This window comes from Vombatus ursinus, unplaced genomic scaffold, assembly GCF_900497805.2.
Source record: "Vombatus ursinus unplaced genomic scaffold, bare-nosed wombat genome assembly UNPS02012082.1, whole genome shotgun sequence".
Lineage (NCBI taxonomy): Eukaryota > Metazoa > Chordata > Mammalia > Diprotodontia > Vombatidae > Vombatus > Vombatus ursinus.
This window is the reverse complement of record NW_020951860.1, coordinates 2,127,456-2,150,342: the sequence shown is the minus strand read 5'-3', so window position 1 is coordinate 2,150,342 and position 22,887 is coordinate 2,127,456. Positions and strand designations below refer to the sequence as shown.

General features: G+C 40.7%; 1 protein-coding gene across 1 annotated transcript in view; it reads left to right on the top strand.

The window, feature by feature from the left end:
- CACNA2D4 (calcium voltage-gated channel auxiliary subunit alpha2delta 4) overlaps positions 1 to 22,887 on the top strand; it is a 163,442-nt gene that overhangs the window by 26,948 nt on the left and 113,607 nt on the right. The window contains exons 10-19 of the mRNA XM_027857342.1: positions 625 to 714; positions 843 to 956; positions 1,367 to 1,445; positions 3,489 to 3,622; positions 6,494 to 6,571; positions 7,164 to 7,244; positions 7,831 to 7,905; positions 10,868 to 10,954; positions 13,659 to 13,730; positions 22,214 to 22,275. Coding sequence (XP_027713143.1) covers positions 625 to 714; positions 843 to 956; positions 1,367 to 1,445; positions 3,489 to 3,622; positions 6,494 to 6,571; positions 7,164 to 7,244; positions 7,831 to 7,905; positions 10,868 to 10,954; positions 13,659 to 13,730; positions 22,214 to 22,275 — 872 coding nt within the window. The remainder of the gene's footprint in view (positions 1 to 624; positions 715 to 842; positions 957 to 1,366; positions 1,446 to 3,488; positions 3,623 to 6,493; positions 6,572 to 7,163; positions 7,245 to 7,830; positions 7,906 to 10,867; positions 10,955 to 13,658; positions 13,731 to 22,213; positions 22,276 to 22,887) is intronic.

Sequence of the window (22,887 nt, the reverse complement as noted above, 5' to 3'; positions counted from 1 at the left end):
GTATATGTGTATATATATATATATATATATATAGTCCCAAAAGTATCGGTGACATTTTAAGTTTTAAAGATTCTGGGATACATGGTATATGGGACTTTGAGTTGATTCCCAAATGTACGCTTACATACATATTTGGTAGTGAAAACAGTGGACCGAAGACAAAATATTTGAGTTTGACTCCTCCTTGTACCTTTGTTTCCCACTTGGACCCATTATTGAACTTTTTGGTATCTCAGCGGATACCCCAATAATAGGCCATAATTACAGAAAGTGCTCTTGAGATGTCATGACTAACATTGACCTGAAAAGACTTAAAAGCTGAGTAGATGCTGGCTCTGGCTGGTCATTTCTTAAGAGAAGCATTTGTAATGAGCCATTCATACCCTCACTCCTCATTCTTAAAACCAATGATATGTGTTTGGGTAACCAGCTATTTGAGTATGATCATAAATCAAAATGAAGTTAACTGGTTATTGGTGAAACCTCAAAAACTGGTTTGATCTAACCAATCGCCCAAGCTTGTTAGCTTGTTAGCGGGTATCTGCTTCCTCCTACACTAGCCCCATATTGTGTCTATATGATTGAACTTTGTGTGGTTTTTCCATCTTTCTCTTACTTTGCCAGCATTTCAAGCAGCTTGTGGAAGAGTTGATGGTCAAGGGTGTGGGGATTGTGAACAAGGCACTGAGTGAAGCCTTCAGGATCCTGAAGCAGGTTAAGGCACTATGTACTATGCATAGGGAGGGTGGGTATGGGGCATGAAGGAGGGGCCAGAGAGAACAACAAAGGGAACATAGTGTTGTTGGGTTTTCCATTTCCTTCTCTCACCCTTGCCCTTACAGTTCCGAGAGGATGGACGAGGAGGCCTTTGTAACCAAGCCATCATGCTGATCACTGATGGGGCAGTAGAGGACTACGAGACTATATTTGAGAAGTATAACTGGCCTGATAGAAAGGTTAATTTCTGAATGGGGAAGGGGTAGGGGGATAATTGCCACTATTGATCTAGAGGGTGCTAGTGTAGAAGATGGAGCAGGAAAGGATTCGTGGAAAAGCCTTGGAAACCAAAGGTCCATAAATGTGTTTCCAGCTCTGCTGCCAACTCCCTGTCCTCAACCTCTTCTTTAATCAGATGACGGATCACAGGCCTTTACAATGGCTCAGTTTTCTACTCTCCATATTGGGGAAATGGGGGAGGGGGATAGGAGGAGAAAACAGGGTTTAGAAATTATAAAGTGCTTAATATCTGAGTGCCAACCAATTAAGTAAGTAAGTAACAATAACAATAAAGTCAGAAGTTACCTCTTGGTTGATTGATTGCATGGGTTTTCTGAGTTAATCTAGGTCTTTTTTCTTTCTTGATCAGGTTCGGGTTTTTACTTACCTCATTGGGAGAGAGGTCACTTTTGCTGACAAGATGAAGTGGATTGCATGCAACAACAAAGGTATGTAACCTATTATCGGAGTTTCTCCAAGTCAACAAGTGCAAGAAAGGGAGGTCGGTTTTGAGCAGACACGGTACCAGCCATGACAGCTCACTAGGCAGAAATGCTCAGAGCAGACTTCCCATCACAAGGGGTGGGGTTGGGTGGGAGCAGGGCCGTCGCTGTCTCTCTTCCTCTCTCTTCTGGAGAAGTCCCCCAAATTCAGGCCAGTTTTTTCTGCACCACTTTACTAGCTGTCAGGTTGAAACATCCTTGGCCAGCAAGGTTCTTAGCCACCAAATGTTCTCCTGCCACTCTAGCACGCTGCAGAGGAAAACAGCATGATACAGTGAAAAGGAATATTCAAATATACCCGACAAGTAATGTGAGCAAGTCTCTCTGGATGGTAGATCTTAGAGCTGAAAGGGACGTCAGGATCCATCTAGTGCAGCCTCCTCATTTCTCAGCTGAGGAAACTGAGACCGAGGGAAGTTAAGTCTTCCCCAAAGCCATCCAAATAGTGGACTTCAAAGGAAGGGTCTAGACCCAGGTCCTCTGACTCCAGAACTAGTGCCCTTTCCATTTTACCAATATAATTACCCCCATTTTACTGAAACCAAGACACAGAGAGGTTAAAGGACTTGGTCAGTGTCACATAGTCAATAAATCTTAGAGCAATTACCTAGTCTAATCCCTCTGTTCTATAACTATGAACACTATGAAAGGATTGGGCTAAATGATCTTCAAAGTCCTTTCCAACTCTGTGATCGTTTGTTGTTATCAATGAGTCATTTCAGTCCTGTCTTGATCCCACTTGGGATTTTCTTGACAGAGATACAAGAGTGGTTTGCCATTTCCTTCTCCACCTCATTTTACATCGGGGTCACCCAGCTAGTAAGTTTCTGAGGCCAGATTTGAACTCAGGAAAATGAGTCTTGCTGGTTCTAAGCCCAGTGCTGTATCCACTGCGCCATCTACCTGCCCCTTCTAAGAGCATATTAAGTTCTAATTCCTATCTTTACCAGTGTAAATGATGTACCTGAGGGCCATAAGCAATAGTAATACAGATGTCTCTCTCTAGGACCTTTTGGTCCTAGGTCCGTGCGCAAGTTCTTATTTGTACAGTTGTCTACAGCCTAAGTAGCCGATGCTTCAAACAATGAACGTCCCTCCCTTCAAACTCTTTCCCTTTACTCACTTCTCTACCCGCTCAAAATCCATGTCCTTCATGAAGAGTTGGCTAAGTAGACTATTGGAAATGTTCCCAACACTTGGGCTATGCCCTACTTTACAAGTTGAAGGGAATGACTCAGGGTTACCTATCCTATTAATTAAGAGTTGCAATGGATAAGACATCCTTATGTCTAACCTGTTAGATTCTTCCTAATGTCATTAGATTGTAAGCTCCTTGAGGGGAAGGAGTATCTTTTGCCTCTTTTTGTATCCTCAGCACTTAGTACAGTGCCTAAGAGATAGTAGATGCCTGTTGTTGTTGTTGTTGTTCAGTGTTTTTCAGTCATGATGGACTCTTCGTGACCCCGTTTGGGGTTTTCTTGGCAAAGATACTAGAGTGGTTTTCTATTTCCTTCTCCAGCTCATTTTACTGATAGGGAAGCTGAGGCAAACAGAAAAACAGTGACTTGCCCAGGGTCATAGAGCTAGTAAGTGTCTGAGGCCAGATTTGAACTCAAGAAGATGAGTCTTACTGACTCCAGGCCTGTCATTCTATCCATTGTGTCAGCTAGCTGCCCCTAGTAGAGACTTAATAAATGTTTATTGTTTGATTGATTAATAAAATTTATTCTACTTTCTCTGGTTCAGAAATCAATAGAAAGAGCAGGTAGTCACCATTCTGTTTATAATCTTTCATATACAAACTCTGACTTTGCCATCTCTGGAGCAAGGGACCTAAGCTGGAGACTACATGGAGTCCGATTGTCCCTCAATTCCTTCTCCTGCTCCATCTTGTGCCCAGACAAATCCCTAACCAAATGCATGAAAAGATAATGTGCAGGGAGAGAGGGAGGCTGGAGGGTGATTCAAGCACTCCTTTCTTCTACATAGGCTACTACACACAGATCTCCACCCTAGCAGACGTCCAGGAGAATGTGATGGAGTACCTGCATGTACTCAGCCGCCCCATGGTCATTAATCATGACCATGACATCATCTGGACTGAAGCATACATGGACAGTAAGGTAAGGGGTCTTGGGGGATAGAGACTCTGGGTTCAGAGTCCAGTTAAGAGGAGTTGGGGGAAACCTAAGCTCATGATCACCCCCTTCTCCTTAATCAGTGAATCTTAACTAGCCTCAAGAACTGCATTCCCAAGACAAGAAGTGAGTAAGCAGGGCAAAGTTTTGAAACTGGTCATCGTTGCTCTCCGATTTTTCTTATCAGTGCCCCTCTTCTGCCTCCTGATATCTCTTTCCACCCCAAAATTCCAGGTACCCCAGTGCTGCTCTCTACCTACTTGGAACCCATAACCCCTAGCACATCACTCAAGCCAATCCTTTCTGGGCTGTGCCTTGCTCTGAAATTTTTCTCTACCTCTTCCTCACATTAAAATTCATATTCCCCTTGTAATTCTCTTATATTAGATAAATCCACTGACACGAAAGTGTTAGTGGCAGATGTGAGTTTAATGGGCTACTCTTCCTAGGTGTATTTAAAAGAGGTTCCTTCCTCTCTTCCTAGAAGATTAAAAAAAATTCATTTTTATTGCTGAAATTTCAGGTAGTGCTGTGAAAGAGAGATTTAGGGGATGAGAGGAGGTGCCTTCTCAGCTCCCCCAAATCATACCTAATACATAGGTAGCCTCCTCTTGGGAAAAAGAAGCTAACTTAAGACGTTATGTCGGCATGGTTATCAACAGGCAGGGTGGTGCCCAGGATTTCTTAGTAAAAGAGACAATCACAAGGCTTCCATCCAGTTTTGTTTATGACTTCTTACATGTAAGTTCCTTGCAGTAGATTATATTGTACTTGTGTTTCTAGTACAGTTCCTGGTACATAGAGGGTATTTAATAAATACTTGATCAATTGACCAAAGGCAAAGTTATTCTTGCCTCTGCTTCAGTCTTTCTTGCCTCTTATTTGTTAATTGGGAATAATGAAATTGTTTGATTTGCCCATAGTCTAATTAATCTACCTACAAGAAACTCATCCTAAAGGGTAGGGTCTTAAAGATGATTTCCTAACATTGTTCACTGGTTGCTCTCATGATGCACTTTTGCATCATGTACTTCTCATGAAACCTTTACTTCATCTGGACTAATTTCTCCTTAAATTGTTCATGTTCCTTTGATGTTTAATGCAAAGTCTTGCTCAATAGTAGGTATTTCACAAATATTTATTGACTGAGTGAATGCATCTTCATTGTGCTTAAGTCTCCCTCTGCCACCATGTTTCATGCTTTCCATTCTCACATTATTTGCTCCTCCCTTCATCCATGCTGTCCCTAAGCTGCCACAGTCTGAGGAGGTAACAGCCTCTCTAGTGCACTAAGTGTGGTTTTTCCTTCCTGTGTGAATGTCTGTCTGTCTGCATGATGGGGGGGCTATCAAGGAGATAGTTGTCCCCGAACTCACAAACAATGGAGTCAGAGAAAGACTTCGACGGGCAGAGTACGAAAGCTGGAATTATAGGGCCTTTAGCAGCCAGCGGCCAGCCCCTAAGAGTAAGCCATTAACAGGAACTTGGGAAGATCAGGGCCTATGGCAGAGAGGGAACCCATGTTGCCTTATAACTTATAGACATGGTGCCGCCAGACTTTTTCTGCCTAAGCTTTTCTTTGGCATTTCACAGATCCCTTATCAATGTTTCTCCTTTTTCTTTCTGCTGCCATAGTTGATGTACCTTCACCTTTATATTTAAAATCTGATCCTATAACTCTCTGCAATTAAAAAAAATGCCGTAAGAAATCCAATACTCCCTAAAAACTCCACTCTCTCCTTTCTTTCCCTTGGTTGTGCCTTCCCTTCCTGAGGGAAGCGCTTCCTTTGCAATAGATTCATGGTCCAGTCCGTTGCCATTAGGCTAGGCCATATGAAATACAGATGAGCCACCAATTAAAAACAAAAGCAGGCATATAAAACATTAATTTACAAAACAGATAAATTGGTGGGACACTTCACAAAGTATTCTTTACCTTCCAAAAGGACTCACTGCTGCTTCCTTAAAGAGCTAACTCTACCAGTGAATTCAGAATGTGATTCATTTTGCAAAAGATCTACCAATATACAACTTTCTAGAAACATTTCTATTGCCCCCGCCAAAAGCGTGAATTCCTTTCTCTGGATAGCAGTAGGGACCTCAGTAAAGTGTTGGTGTGGCAGGTGAGATGGAAAGTGAGATGGTCTGGTTTGTTAAGGAAGATCCCAGATCTTGGGGAGAGATTGTATGCACATATGTCTCATGACTGAGTGATCAGTGGAACACTTGACTGTCTGGTGGTATGTATTTGTGGTGCTGTGGCTTAATGTATAAGTAGGTGTCTTAAAAAGTCAAGTGGTAGTACTGTTTTTCCTTTGATCGTGTTTGTGCTGTGGTTTGTACCTGCAGAATGTCCATGTGTTTGATCTACACGTATATGTGGAATTCTCTTGGTGTCCACATGGTGGTACGTCTTCATTATTTTCTGGATATACATGTTATGTCTGTATTCCACAGTCACAAGAATCACTCGTATGTTGCCAGTACATCAGAAGGCTTTCAGCAGTTTGGATGTGAGCTTGGCTGAGAGGACTGGGATTCTGAGATTTGGGTCTGTGCTTTGACTAAAGCAGATATTTAATGAGCCACAATAGAATCTCAGACCTATTGGCATTTCCTCACTAAGAATTTAGACTTTTGTTTGAGAAGCAGCATTGGTTCCACCACCCCCAAGCAGCAGGATGACAGCCACCTTCTTGAGTCACATTTACTTCCTATCTTCCTCATCCATAGTAGAGAAGATACCTTTGTAATTATCAGTGCCATATCCTCTGCAGTCATGTGAGTGTTCTGAATTTGGGCACCTATGAAATTTCTCATTCCTAACCTTGCATTTTGCTTTCTCCTCTCTGGCAGCTCTTTGCATTGCAGCCCCAGAGCCTATTGCTTATGACCACAGTGGCCATGCCAGTCTTTAGCAAAAAGAATGAGACAGTAAGTAGCAACCCCAGGACTCCTGCAAGATGGATCTTGTGATGGATGGGTCTACTGAAAAGAGCATAGATTGCTGATCAGATTTTACAGCTAGTTACTCAATTCCTTGGACAGATTTAAAGGTTCCATTGGATATACCCATGCCCTCCTTTGGGCAGAACCAACAACCAAAAGAGCTCATGCTCAGATTCTGTTTTTAAGGCCCTCTCCACATTCTTTCTCACTCTATTTTCCACCAGCCGGAAAATTCTTCCTTATGTGCAACTTTTTCCCCATCTTCACACGAGGCAAACTCACCCTGCCATCCTACTTGTGGTCCCTAGATTTAATTCTAGGAAAGTAGAGCTAGAAGGTAAATACAAAGAAAGAGTCTCCAAAGGTCTCTGCCTCTCCCAGAGCCTAGAAAAACTGAGTTTTCAGTCTGGTCTTTGTCCACAGAGGATGACTAGATTGTTAGTTCCCAGAAGGCAGGAACTGTATCTTATCTAAATTTGGTATCTCTCCTAGGCTCTACTTGCAGACTGCTCTGCATACAGTAGGGACTTAACAAGTGTTTACTGAACCAATTGAAATCTAGTGCTTACTCTTTCAGAGATCTCATGGCATTCTACTGGGTGTGGTGGGTTCTGATGTACCTCTCAGAGAACTGATGAAGCTGGCACCCCGATATAAGGTAAGGTCCTGATCTGGGACAAAGTGCTGGCTCCCCCATAGGGGATGCACCCAACTATTATGCAACTCACCTCATTCTGATTTTGCAGCCTTACATTCCATTGATATTGCTAGGCAGATGTAGCCAGATCTAGGGAGAGGCTGAGTTCCCCTCTACCTGTTAATCTAAAGAAGAGTCTGGCATTAGAGCTTGGGATCCAACTTCTGCTCCTGATTTGCAAGACCTTAGCCAAGTTCTTTCCCTTCTCTGTGCCTCAGTTTCCTCACTGCCCCTCCCTAATTTATAGTCCTGTTGTAAAAGTGAATGCAATTGTATCCCCAAAGCTCTTAGAACTCCTGGCAAGAAAGATTTTAGCAGGACATGATTATTATTATTATTATTAATTATTACCCTTAGGCATAGAACATGTAAAAACATTCATATGAAAAAGGCTGGCAATAGGTCAGAACTCCTAATGGAGCTCTATCATTGCTCTATTTCACCTTACCCAACTATGACAACCCTGTCTTATATGTAAACTCTACTCCCATCCCAACTATACAACAGATAGAGCAAGATAAACACATTTCACTCCTTTCTTTTACAGCTAGGGGTGCATGGTTATGCCTTTCTGAACACTAACAATGGCTACATCCTCTCACATCCTGACCTCCGACCCTTGGTAGGTACATGTGCTTTGAGACCCATATGTGGGCAATTGGGGTAGTTAATGAAATCAATTAGTCAGTGTTTTGGGAGCATCTGTCATGTTCAGCACTGCACTAAGCATCGTAAGAGATGTAAGAAAATGTAAGGCATCATCCCTTCCTTCCAGAAGCTTATAACCTACGTGTAAAGATAAGACTAGAGCAGGAGAAACAAATAATGAACCTTCCAAGAGAATATGTGCCTAAGTGCTAAATTGTGAGATACAGAAGTCCCATAGCATGTAGTCCCTAGGCTCTCCATGCTTCTATTTCCATAACCTACTTACATCACTGTACTTCCCATTGGGAATGTAGCAATTATATAACCAGAACATGCCCTGGGAGGACCACCATTTTGTATGTAAAATGTTAGTATTTCATGTCTGGAAGCAGCCCGTGCCAAAAAGAAATGGAAGTTTGAATAGACTAAAAATTCACAGAATCACTGAAGTTCAGAATTAGAAGAGACTCCAGAGGCCATCTAGTACCTCCCATTCCTAAGAAAGGATTTCTTCCACAGCCCAGCCAACAGAAGGGCATTCAATCTTCCCTTAAAGACCTCAGATAAGGGACAACGATGAGCTAGCTCATCCCACTTCCAGAAAGCTCTAATTGTTAGGAGGTTTTTCCTGCTATCAAACCTAAATTTTCTTCTTTCCAACTTTCACTCTTTGCCCTTAGCTCTGCCTTCCAGGGCCGAACAGAACAAATCTAAGCCCTTTTCCACAGGACAACCCTTCTTTTTATAAGGATCGCCAGATCATTATGTGGCATGGTACTCCATCATCTCCATTGCAGCTCTCCTTGTTAAAATATGACTCCCACCACAGAACATAATATGTTAGCTATGGTCTGGGGGAACAGTGAAATTATCCTTACTACAGGATGCTCTTCCTCTCTTAATGGAGCCTGAAATTACATTGGCCTGCTATATTGCTGGGCAGGTAGGTGGAGCAGTGGTCAGAACACCAGGCCTAGAGTCAAGAAGACTGATGTTCCTGAATTCAAATCTAGCCTCAGACACTAATTAGTTCTGTTACCCTGGGCAAGTCACTTAACCCTGTGTGCCTCATTTTCCTCATCTGCAAAATGAACTGGAGAAAGAAATGGCAAACTAATCTAATATCTTTGTCAAGAAAATCCCAAAATGGGGTCACAAAGAATCAAACACAACTGAAAAATGATTGAACAACTTCATATTGAGTTTGCAGGCCACCAAACTCATTAGATCTTTCTCACTGAATTGCAATCTAGTCATGCCTCCCTCATCTTGGACTTATAAAGGTGAGGTTTTTTAACTCAAGACTTTGCATTGATCCCTATTAGATTTCATCTTATTAAATTTGAGAGACAGCATGTTGGACAGAGAGGTTGTCTCAAAGCCAGGAATACCTGGGTTCAATTCCTGCCTCTGACACATGTTGTGTGACCCTGAGCAAGTCATTTTAATCTCTCAATGCTCTAAGCAATTCTCTAAGATGGTAAGTTGAAGAGAAGATGCTGACCTGCATTGGTAGAGGGAGTTCTCTCCTCTGGGAGTACCCTATATCAATGAAATCACAAGTCCAGTTCCTAGTCCTAAATGACCCAGTATTATGGCCTGCCCAGTTGTTTCTCAACATGAGCCAATGGTGTGATGTAGCTCTCCCAAAAGGTAATTCAATCTTAGGTGGAACTAGTGGCTAAAGTCTCTTCTATCTTCTCTATTCCCACTGCCACTACTCTAATATGGTGTCCTGGGGATTGGGGGTGGGACATGGGGGAAACCATTAAATTTAGTGGACCAAGTTCAAATCCTGACTCTAACGCTTATTAGTTTTGTAAGCAAAGGGGAAATGAGATGAGCTCTGAATCTCAGTTTCCTCATAAGCAAGATAGGCACAATAATAATTCCATCAGCTGCCATAGTTGGTCTTTGTGAGGAAAGCACTTTGTGAATTTAAAATACTATAAACTTTGGACTATTATAACAGACACTACTTACCATCCAACTGATGACATTAGCTTCTTTTATAGGTTTTCTCACCTTTAGGTCATCCCATCTTAACACTATAGTTGGGTTAATCTCTGTGTATAGAATTTCTTTTAATTTCAATTAATAAACATTTTCCCCTTCTTCACACTACCCCTACCCAACTGGGAAAAAAACAAGCCAAAAACAAAATCCTTACGAGGAAAACAAATTCCCACACGGGCCATAACTAAAAATTTGTATCTCAACCTTCATATTGAATCCATAACCTCTCTGTCAGGAGGAGGGAGCATATTTTTCATCATTAGTCATAGAATCATGGTTGGTCATTGCATTGGTCGGAGTTCTTAACTCTTTCAAAGTTGTTTGTTTTTACAATGTTGTTGTTATTGTGTAAATTGTTCTGCTTACTCCACTGTATCAGTTCATATGAACTTCCCAGGTTTCTTTGACAGAGCCCCTTCCATCATTTCTTATGTAATTCCACTACATTCCTAGGCCATGATTTGTTCAGCCACTCCCCAACTGGGCACTCTCTTAATTTCTGGTTCTTTGCCACCATGAAAAGAGCCTCATTTCACTTCTCTAAAACAAAAACTTTTAATGGCTCCCTATTGCTTACCAAATAAATGACCAATTCTTTAACCAGGGAGGGACCATTTCTTATTTAAACATTTGAGGGCAAGGAATGCCTTTCACCTCCTTTTGTATCCCCAGCACTTAACAGAGTCCCTGGCGTATAGTAGATGCTTAATGAATGTTTATTGACTGACGGACTGACTGACTGAAAGACTCCTTCAGTACTTCACATAGTTCCTTGCACAGAGTAAATACTAAATAAATAAATAGTGGTTGAATTGTTGGCCTCTCCTAGTTTTGGAATCTTTGCTTTTATGAGCATCTAGGGAGGCTTCAAGAAGGGAGGACTTCATCCTACTCATGTTTTTTCTTACTGCCCACTTCAGTACAAAGATGGAAAGAAGTGGAAACCCAAGCCCAACTACAACAGTGTGGATCTCTCTGAAGTGGAATGGGAAGACCAAGATGAAACTGTGAGTGAGAGAAAGGGAGGGAGAGGGTAGAGCAGCTCAAACATAACAATAACAATGATAACAATAATAATAGCTAACATTCATGTAGCACTTACTATGTTTCAGGCACTGTCCTAAGTGCTTTACAATTATTATCTCATTTGATCCTTGCCTGGGAGGTAGATGCTATTATTATCCCCATTTTACAGATGAGGAAACTGAGGCAAACAGAAATTAATTGATTTGCCCAGAGTCACACAGCTAGTATCTGAGGTCAGATTTGAACTCAGGTCTTCCCGACTCCAGGCCCAGCACTCCACCTGCACCACCTAGCTGCCCCTAACCACAAACCACCTTGTTCACATGCACGCAAGCTTTATAATAATAATAGTAGTTAACATTTATATAGTGCTTACCCTGTGCCAGGCACTGTTTTAAGAATTTTACAATTATTATCTTACTTGATTCTCACAACCTTTGAAAGTAAGTGCTATTATTATCCCCATTTTACAGATGAAGAAAGTGAGGCAAACAGAGGTGAAGAGTCATACAGTTAAATAAGTATCTGAGACCAGATTTGAACTCAGGTCTTCCTGACTCCAGGCCCAGTACTCTATCCACTGCACCACCTCGCTACTCCTAAACATCCACAAACCACCTTGTTCACATGCACACAAGCTCTATGTTCAATCTCTTCCTCTTAAAAACTCCTGTGTGGGAGAACAGGCAGGCAGCAAGTCCTTTTTTTTCCACTTTAAGGCAAAGGGGGCCTAGATATTCTGAATAAAATCTCACAGAAAAAAAAAATGTTCTGAGTTTAGGAGTGGACATTCTAAAGTGTGTGAATGAGAGGTATTGTGATATAGGGGCTAGAACTCTGCACTTGAAGTCAAAAACCCTGGATTCCGATCCTATCTTAGACACTCACTAGCTGTGGGATCCTAGGCACAGCCCTTAATCTCTCTGGCCCTCTGTTTCCTCATGTGTAAAATCAGAATCATCACACTTGCACTACTTCCATCACAGGGTTGCTGTGAGGAAAGTGTTTTGCCAACACTATATGAGTGTAACATGATTGTGAGAATGACGACACCCCGATTTCAGGCCTGATTCTGATTCTGCCACAGACATTTCACATGAATTGGAATCTTTCACTTCATTTCTTGCATTAGCTGTAAAATGGAGATAAAAATCATGCTCTCCTCCTTCTTTCACTGGGTTGTCCAGAGAATGAAGGACAGCCTTTTAGAAGAAAAGATTTATCAAAACCTAAAGTCTGCTTGTTTTCATGAATATAATGAGTAACTCAGTCTATTTCCCCGACACAAGGCATTTTCCCCAAAAGCTAAGCGATTGACCTGGAATCTGTCCAAATGTTTTTTCCAGTTATGGTCTCCTACACTCAGATCCATTCTACAGCTACTGGGGCCATTGCTGGGTCCGGTTAGAAGAGAAGGGAGTCTTTCTTCGTTTCTTTTTAGACCATACTTCTGCCTACCTGGCTCAGCCTTAGCAGTTCAGTGATCTAAAAGGGGAGCACTGAATCTGTGGTCAGATCGGGTTCAAGACATGAGGACATGTACTAGCACAATAGGCAAATCACTCAGACCCTCTGAGCCTCAGTTTTTCATCTGTAAAATAGGGATAACAATATTTAACCAACAATATTTAAGGATTGCTGTGAGGAAAGCACTTTTAAGATGCCATAGAAGTGTGAACTTCTTTGGTATTGTATTGTCTTTATCATGATAAAATATGCTGTTATCATGGCAGAGTGAATAGAGAGCTGGCCTTAGAATCCAGAAGACCTGCGTTCAAGCCCTGCCTCTGACACATATTGGCTGTGTGACCCTGGCAAATTCATTTAATCTCTAAATGCCTAAGTCAGCCGTCTAAGACTTGGTGGTGCTGTGGATAGGGCCCCAGTCCTGGAGTCAGGAGGACCTACGTTCAAATTTGTCCTCAAATACTTGCTAGCTGTGTGACTCTGGGCAAGTCACTTAGCCTTGTTTGCCTCAGTTTCCTCATCTGTAAAATGAGCTGGAGAAGGAAATGGCAAACCACACCAATATCTTTGCCAAGAAAACCCCAAATGGGGTCATGGAGAGTCAGACACAACTGGAACGACTCAATAACAACCACCACAACCAATCTACATTCCTGCAAGTTCTTCAGTGATAAAAACACAAACAAAAATGTGCTGCACATTGATCCATGCTGAAGCAGATCTCTTCTTCCCCTTTCAATCCTTTGCAAGGCTCATGACCTGGATCAGCTATATCCCCCCTTCCTTGGTTCTCTATGCCACATACCCCCAGTTTAAAGTGATCCCTCCCACCGCAGGTTTTTCTAGAACCTTGTCCAAATGTCTCCTTTTTGTCTTCACACCCTCTACCTTGAAGCATAATTATTTGTGTTTTCAATACAATTGCACCATAAAAAAGCTCTTCAAGGGTAGGATCTTTTTCATCTTTATGTAACATGTAACATGTAGTGAGCACTTCATAAATAATTAGTTGAATTGAATTGAATGATTGCAGTGAATTCCAAGAATCCAGAATTGGTTCTGGGTTCCATGTGTAGTGTCTGTCCAGATTAAAGAGAACAGAGACTTCAAATGTTCATCTTCACCTCCACTAAAGTGGGATAGGCAGTATCCTCCACCGTCTCCAGTGCTCCAGTATAAGCCAGGAGATAAATTCCAATGTTTCTCTTCTCCTTGCAGCTGAGAACAGCTATGATCAACGGGGAAACCGGATCTCTCACTATGGATGTGAAAGTTCCTGTGGACAAAGGGGTAAGGTGGTATAAGCAGAGACTTGGAGTCCCAGATGGGATGAGGAATCTTTCCCTACTGGTATAGGGTAATGGGAATAAAATGGACTGGGGTTCTACTCTGCTGAAGTCAGAACACATTTGGAGCATTGCATCCAAGTCCAGACTCCATATTTCAGAAGGCATATCGACTAAATGGAGTACATACTGATGAGGTGGCCATGATTATAAGGAAATTAGAAACCAAGCCCAGTGAAGATTGATAGAAAGAATTGGGTGTGTTTATTTTGGAGAATAGATCAGAATGATGAGACTGTCAAGGAATGCTAGGGAAAACCAAAAAAAATTTAACTATACTAGGGATAAGAGGAAGATGACAGAAAAGACAATATGACTGCTTGGCACTGGTAGAACTATGATTAGAGAAAACAGAAGGAAGAATTACTTAATTCTTTATTTTGCTTCTATTTTCTCTGTCAAAGAAAATAATCTTTGTACTGGTACAGACAAAATAAAAAATGGCTAATAGGGAGTTTAAACCAAAGATAAGAAAAAAGCTAGTAAAAGAAATAATATAGTAATAATCCAGGTCATTCCAAACTACCCTTCTTTCTTTTTTTTTTTTTTTAAATAGGCTGGTAGTACAGGGGAAAGTTGTTGATATAGTTTACCTAAATTTGGCAAAGGTTCTCATGCTGTTCTTATGGTCAAAATAAAAAGATGTAGGCAGATGCCCTTAATGAATTTGTCACTAAGTTCGGCCAAACTACATTCTAGGGTATTAAAAGAACTAGCAAATGTTTTTGCTAAGTCATACATTATCAGAGATCTTTGAAAAATCATGTAGAATAGAAGAGGTGCTGCAGGATGGGAAAAAGGCAAATGTTATCCTGATTTTCAAAAAAAGAAGATGCAAACTATTGGCTAGTGAATTTTACCTAAATTTTTGGCAAAATATTAGACTATATTATTAAAGGGGTAGCTGCTGAACATCTTGAAAAGTAAGCAGTAGTCAAATAAAGTCTCAGTTGGTCTTGCCTTTTTTGCAAGGAAAGTCTCGTAATGGGGTGGATAGGGAAGAGGCTACCTTTCAAAAATGACTGCATTGTATCAAGAAAACTTTAAAAATTGAATTAAAGATTTCAAGAATGTTTACCAGTGGGGCTAGGGGAAGAAAAGGAAGCAATAATCTCTCTCTCTCTCTCTCTCACACACACACACACTCTCTCTCTCTCTCTCTCTCTCTCACACACACACACACACACACACACACACACACACACTAGTTTCACAACACAACAATTTCTTCAAAAACAGGTAATTTAAAATAATATAAATAACCAAGGTTGTTCCAGAATGCCATTATGTCCATTAAAAAAAAAAGAGGTACTAGACTGGTAGGATAGGGAATGGTGTAGAAATAATTTACTTAAATTTGGCAAAGCCTCTCACGCTGTTTGTAGGTAAGAAGGAAAGGTGGAGGCTAGTTATTATATATAGCTATGTTGATTCAGAACAGGTTGAATAGATTCAAAGTTTAGTATCAACTTGGAAGGAGTTGCTCTAGGTACCTCTCCTTAGCCTTGCTTTGTTTAACATTTTTATCGATGACTTGAATAAAATCACAGATGGTCTGCCCATCAAATTTGTAGCTAGAACAAAGCTAGGAGGGAGAGCTAACATTTCATGACAGTGAGGATCCAAAAAGATTTTGACAGGTTAGAATGTTGGGTTGAATTTAATAAAATAAATCTTAATAGGGTTAAATGTGAGTCTTACTCGGGCTAAAAAAATCCATTTCTCAAGTTATAGATGTAGCTAGAAAGTAATTCATCTGAAAAAGATCTTGGGATTCTGGTGAACTGAAAGCTCAGTCTGAGTCAGTGTGATATGACAGACAAAATGGTGTAGACATCAGGCCTAGGTAGGCAATAGTTCAGCTGTACTCTTCTGGTCAGCCAACATTTGCAGCATTTTAATAAGGATGTTGGTAAACTGGAAAGCAGCCAGACCTATAAGGTGGCCTATAAAGTAAGGGGCCTTGAGATTGAAATTGAGATGGGCATGCGCCCATCTAGCTAGTAGATTAACTATCTATTGTCCTTCTGATTAGACTACAACTAGAACACTGTGTTGAGGTGTGGGTACCACATTTTTAAAAGGATATGTTGACAAGCCAGAACATGTCCAAAGTAAAGTATCCTCCACAGTGAAGACTATGCCACATGACAATGCATTGAAGTAGCTAGGGAAGTTGAACCTGGAAAAGATAGGAATTAAGGGAGACATGATAACTGCCTTCAAATATTTGAAAGACTGTCACATGGAAAAGAAATTAAACTTGTTTTACTTTGCCCCAGAGAGCAGAACTAGGAGCAGTGGGCAGAAGCTGCAGAGAGGCACACAGGTTTAATTTAAAGATAAAGTTCCTAACAGTTGCGGTGGTGTTAGTGGTGGTTCAGTCCTTTCAGTCACGTCTAACTCTTTGTGACCCCATTTGGGGTTTTCTTCGCAAAGATACTGGTGTGGTTTGCCATTTCTTTCTCCAGCTCATTTTACAGATGAGGAAACTGAAACAAATAGGCTTAAGTGACTTGCCCAAGGTCACACAGCTAATAAGTGTCTGAGGTCAGATTTGAACTTGGGTCTTCCTGACTCTTTCTCTCCTGGCTCTTTCTTTCCACTGCCCCTCCTAACAGTTAGAGTTGTCTAAAAGTTGAATGGGCTGCCTTGGTAGGTAGCAGTTTCCCCTCTCACTGGAGTTTTTCAAGGAAAGACTAGTTGTAGAAGGTATTGCTGTATTGGTATTGGTTAGGACTCTGAAGTCCATTCCAATTATGAAATTCTGTGAATCTGTGGCATAACTTTCAGACACTAAAGTCACTAATATATCATGATGAGGCATCAGAATAGAACTTTAGCATTATGCTATTTATATAAGTATTGTATTCACTATAACCATAGAGAATTATGATTTGACCTCTTCATTAACACCCACCACATAGTATCATTGTGGGAAAGCCCTTTTTGAACTTTAAACACTGTATGAATGTGAATGATTGGTATATTATAGTTTTGGTAGCATTGAACATCATTTAAAGAAATCATTAATCTCTGTTCTTACCTCTTCTTCTTTTTTTTTTCAATCTACTCAGCCCACAGAATTTGTATTGGTCCTTCCCAACATCTCCCCTCCCCCCAGAGCTATTCTTGTCTCCTCCTCCTCCTCCTCCTGCTTCCCATCTGACTAAGCTAAAAGAGCACAAGCATCTGCCTGCAACAATTAGACTCAAAGTTCCTCCACAAACATATTTTCATGAAAGGCAAACAAAAAAATAGTAGGGAGGAAAGAAATTCTTTTTAAACCCATGCCTTCATTTTCACTTGGTCTAGCATCTGAATTCTGCAAGCTCTTCCCTTTACCTACACCAGGTAGGCTGGGAAAATTCCTCTGCAAGCAGCTGAGCTCCCCTAGGGTCTGATTTCCACGGACCTCAGACCAGCTGCTTTGGGTTCCCCCACAACAGGCTAGACAAGGCAATCTTACCTTTTCCTTGCTCTGTTCCTATAAATTCAGTTTCCAGCTAGAGGCAAGGGCACAAGGGATTAGGGTCCACAGTCTTGCAAATACCCACATACCTATGAATAATTGTCCACAATGTGTGAGGAGCCATTGAAAGAACAGGTGGGTCTCTTTATTTCATCAATCCCCAGTACCCCATTTCTACTTTCAGTCTTTTTATTTCATAAATTCCCAATACCCCATTTCTGTTTTTTAAATCAAGGTTATTTGTTTTGGGAAAATTATTCTTTGTATTTTAAAATAGTTTGTTATTTTTTTTTTCATTTAGCAAGCATGTTTTTTTTTTAAATTTAATCTGTCAAGACAAGTTGAAATCCAACCTCAGACACTTACTAGCTAGGTGACCCTGGACAAGTCACTTAATCTTTGCTTGTTTTAGTTTCCACAACTGCAAAATAGGAATAATAATAACACCTACCTCGCGGGGTTATTGTGCAGATCAAAAAAAAATTTGTAAAGCCCTTAGCACAGTACCTGGTACATAGTAGGTGCTATATCAATACTCATTCCCTTCCCTTCCACTCACTACTATCTCAATTAAGCAATTTTTTTTAAATATAAAAATAAAGGCCTAAAGGCATAGCTGCAAAATAATTAATAACTTTATCTATCTTGCTTTTTTTAGTTCAGCTGAAACATTATAGATTTTGCTCCAGGATCTCATTTGAACTCTATATGACTCTCTGTGTTTCAAGTGTGTTTCTTACAAACAACACATTATTAAATTCTGCTTTCTAATTCATTCTACTATCTTCTTTCAAATCTTTTTAATTTATCATCTTCCTCTATGTTATGGGTGAGTTCATCCATTCACATTCATAGTTATGATTATTAATTGTATATTTCCCTGTATCCTGTCCCTTTGTACTTTTTCCTGTCTTTGCTTTCACCTCCCTCTTTATAAAGAAGCAGGTGGGAGAAGACAGTTTGCCTGATGCTTATGATCTCATAAGTGAAACCGTCTGCTTCCTCCTTGTTGCAGCTCTTCTTTTCTCCTTACTCTGCCCCTGATCTCTTTCTTCCTCCCTTTTAATTCTCCCTTCACATTCTTCCCTTCGACATTTGAGTTTGTTCGGTTTCTTCTCTCACCTATCCTACCTTCCCCCTTAGACCTTTTCTCTGCTCCTCTCTTGTCCCTGTCCCTTTCTAACTCCCTTTGGAGTTTAATGTATTTCTACAATGAAATCTTTGTATATGTATGTGCAGGTGTGTTTGTGCTCACAGAAGTTCCCCATGTGGGTGATACCACACTTGGGGGAACTGAAATGATCCAGGGGGGCGGTGGTAGCCTTGGGTACAAATGGGGAGTGTTGAATAAAAATAAGGGGGCGGCAGAAGCATAAGGAAAGAAGAAAAGATAAGAAAATTTTATAAAACCATTCGTACATGTTTCATCTGTTGTGTAACAGAGTTAAAGTCATAGTGATTACATTATTTTCCAAAATGCAAGTTATAACCCATCAGTGGTCAAGTCCGCAGACAGGTCTTAACAAGCAGGTGTTGGCAGACAAGCATGTAGCACATTGTCAGGAAGTCCAGCATGCATCAAGCAGTAATATGTGTGTGTAATGACTTGTTTACAATACAGTACTATATGGTTACATGATACAATATTGCATCATCGAAATTTCAATACAGGGAAAAAAACCCACAAATTCATAATAAATTGTCTAATTTAATATGTATAATTTTTAAAAAATATGTTCTATTTTTTTAAAATGATGCAAATTTTTAAAAAACAAGCTAAAGGGTTAAAAGAAAGTAGATTTCCAGGGGAGTGCTGAGTAATTTTTTAAAAAGGGAGCAGTAGGCCAAATAAGTTTGGGAACCTCTGCATCTGATTCAGATTACAGCGAGGTTCATGGGACACTTGTTCCCCTCATCCCTTCCTCCATTAATATATGCTTATTCTCCATCTTATGCACTTTCTTAATATAATAGTGATTTTTCTTCCCTTCTTCCTCCTTTCCTCCCTAATATAGTCCCATGGACCTTCCATTTTTGTCTTCTCCCAAAACCATCTGCACAGAACAAAACAACCCACATGCTCTCTATAATTTTAACTTTTCCCCATGACCCTAAAAGACATTAAGGTTCTCTAATCTCCTTATTAAAATAGGAACACTTCATCCCCACATATTTCTGTTTGATTAAACAAATATGTATACCTTTCTATGTTTCTCTTGGCACTTGCATTTCCATTTTAAAATATCTATTCAGTTCTGACCAGAATGCTTGGAAACGTCTTCTATTAAAAGTCAGTTTTCCCCCTGTAGGATTATACTTCATTTTGCCAGATAGGTAATCTTTGGTTTAAACCTTTATCTCTTACCTTTGCAATATCATATTCCAAGCTCTCCTCATCTTTTCAGTGGCAGCAACTGGGTCTTGTGTAATCCTTATTATGGCTCCTTGGTATTTAAACTACTTTTTGGCAGTTTTATAGTATGTTTTTCTTTGACCTAGAAGTTCTGGATTTTGATTGAGATGTTTCTGGGAGTTTTCATTTTGCATTTGATTTCTGAGGATAACTGGTAAATTTCTATTTTCATTTTGCCTTCTGGGTCTAAAAGTTTGAGAAGTTCCATTTATAATTTCCTAAAATGTAGTATCCAGACTTTTTTCTGATCATGATTTCCAGAAAGTCTGATAATTCTTAGATTATCTCTCCTTGACTTGTTTTCCAAGTCAGTTGTTTTTGATATTGCACTCCTAGATGTTCTTCTATTTTTCAATATTTCATTTTATTTTGATATTTCTTGTTGTCTTATTGAATCTATTTCTATCCGGATTAGTCTAATTTTTAGGGCATTCAGTTCTTGAGTGAGGCTTTCTACCATCTGTTTTAAGATGTCAGTTTTCCTTGCCACTCTTTCCTCCCTAGTTTTTCCATTCTGAATTTCTTGTTTCATTTCCTCCAGGCATTCCTGTAGTCCCTGTGGCCAGGGCATTTTTTTTTTCTGATTCTTTACCTGGACTTGCTGTGGAGTTGCTATCCTCTGTAGGGGATTACCTCTAGCCATCTCTCAAACCAAAGAATTTCCTCACAGTGGTCAAAGTTTTCCTTGGTTTGCTCATCAAAGACCCTATCCTTGGGCCCCCAAATGAGCAGTGGCAGAGCTTGTATAGTCCTGAGTACACTGGGCCAGACTAGGTCCCCACTTCAAAGGACTTAGCAGCTCCAGTGCCAGGCAAGGACCTGGGGGCCCTTGTCATAGGCTTTAGGATTTCTCCCTGCTAAAGTTTCTGTCTTGGGTCCTTTCTCCCGCTGCTAAGCTAAGAGGCTACTTCCAATGCTGAGCTCTTGCTACAGGCTTCAGGGACTGTCAGGGCTGTATTTTGTCTAGGACCTTTCTAGGGCTCAGGGCACTGGTATAGTGATAGAACCTACATGGAACACCCCAAAGCTGCTCTCTTTGCTAGGTTAGGGATGAGTTAGGTGCTGTTGGTATTGAGCCACAGGCTCTATTTGGCTCTGATTGGAAATGGGCTCAGGCAGCCAGCCAAGGGCTTGGGGAAGACTGGGCTCCAGTGATATTTGGCTCAGGCAGGAAGTGCCATGCTGGAACCACCCAGAATTCCCTAAAGTTGCTCTTCTGCAGCCAAGGCTTGCTTGATTACTGCCAAGAAACAAGGAGTTCTGAGACTACCCTGATAGTTCCAGGGCTCCCCCTTGCCTTGTCCTCTGTGCTTCACTCTCAGCCTGCCCCAGCTTCCCAACACCCCCTTTCTCTTAGTGATTCTTTTGCCTTTCTTTTGCCATTTTCAAATAATATCTGAAACATGACTCAATCACTCCCCTGGGGCATATGATAGGATCGCCTCCTTCCCCATTCCTTTCACTTCTCCTACTCTATCTGGTGAGAAGAAATACTGGGATAGATAAACCAAAAGGAGAAATACTGGGATACACAAACCAAGAGGAGAAATACTAGAATAGATGAACCAACCAATAGATGAACCAATACAAAAAAAGAATGTAAGAGGGTAAGCTTGTACAAATTTGATCCTGGTTTTATCTGAAGCCAATTTCCCAGAAATCTAAATTTAGCAGACTGAACCTTCCTCCTCCTTATCTTTCTTCCACTCCTTCTGGGTCCTTTCTAGAACTTTGTTCCAGGGAGTGAGAGAGAAGGACCAGACGAAAGTAACACCAAGGGGTGAATTGTGGAATTGTGTAGAGAAGAGAGTACATCTCCTGAGTAAGCTTCAGGGTTTGGCCCTCTGCATTATTTCCCACTAAGCAAATTGCAAATGTATACCAAAAAGGTTTTTTTTTTAAATGGATAAGACTTTGGGGATACAAGGCACGGCACAAATCTCACTGCCTCCTGCCAATTCTCTCTCCCAGAATTTTTATATAGGGGAAATGTGGTCAAACTGATTATCAAAGACAGAAGCTTTGAATGAAAAAAAAAAAATCTCAAAAGGACAACCTGTACAAGATGGGTATCTAGCAGAAGAAAGGAGCTATTTAGCCAGTTTCCCTTGGTGAAGGTATATAGAAGTGGATTTACAGGCTGGTTCTGTGTATATATAAGCCCCAGGCATTTTTAGCATTTAATAGGAGCCACTTCATATGCTCATCCTAACCCCATGTTCCATCTCTGTCTTGCTGCCTAGTGAGCTAGTCTCAGAAAATAAGCATAAAACCCCACTTCCCTGTCAGAGATGGGAGTGATGGCTCCTGAGATAGTTTCTGGCTATGCAGTTTCAAGATGATCAGAGCCGCTAAGGGATAGAAGTTGGAGAAATGGGAATAAGGTGGGGGAGGGAGAAGGAAGGAAAGATGAGAAAACAGAGGATTTTCCAGTCTCTTCAGTTGTCAGAATCCTCTGGGTATTTTGCAAAAAGACATGGTTCCAATCAATCAGCTTGTATCCACACTGAAACAAACTCCATTTTCTCCTCTCTTGTTGCAGAGGCGTGTTCTCTTCCTCACCAATGATTATTTCTTTACAGGCATCAGTGACACCCCTTTCAGGTGAGTTGAATGACCCATGCTAGGACAGATGGCACTGCAATGTGTTGAAGTGACATTGGAAGGATTCCTAGCTTAACAAGGCAGAATGATGTAGGGGAAAGAACAATGAAGGGGGAGTCAGACTGGTCTTTCTCCGGTCCAGGTTTCCCAAACGCTAGCCCTCATTTAGTATCTCTGGCCCCCAGTTTCTTCATCTATAAAATGAAAGCATTGAGTTTGCATCTTTGAGCTCTTTTGTGCTTCCAAAAACCCACAAGGATGCTAGGTTTCATGTAGACTTAATGAATGAAAAAATAATTTTCTCTCTGACTTGTTTTCTCTAGAACCTCCTCATTATTTATGAACAAATTATCAGTTATCTGTAATGCTTTTGGATGGTAGAGATGTTAGGTACAACTACCATATCTATCTTATTAGAGTGGCACTGTATTTATATATCAGTGAGAACTTGGAATGAGATGAAGTTAAGGAATAACAGGGGTGAAGAGAGCCTGTGAAGTGTCAGTTGAGGTTTCCTTCAGAGGAGGACAAAGTCAGATTGAGTTGTAGGGGAAGGAGGCAGAAGATAGGTGAGATTTTTTTTAATAGACAACTTACTCAATTTGGGTTCTT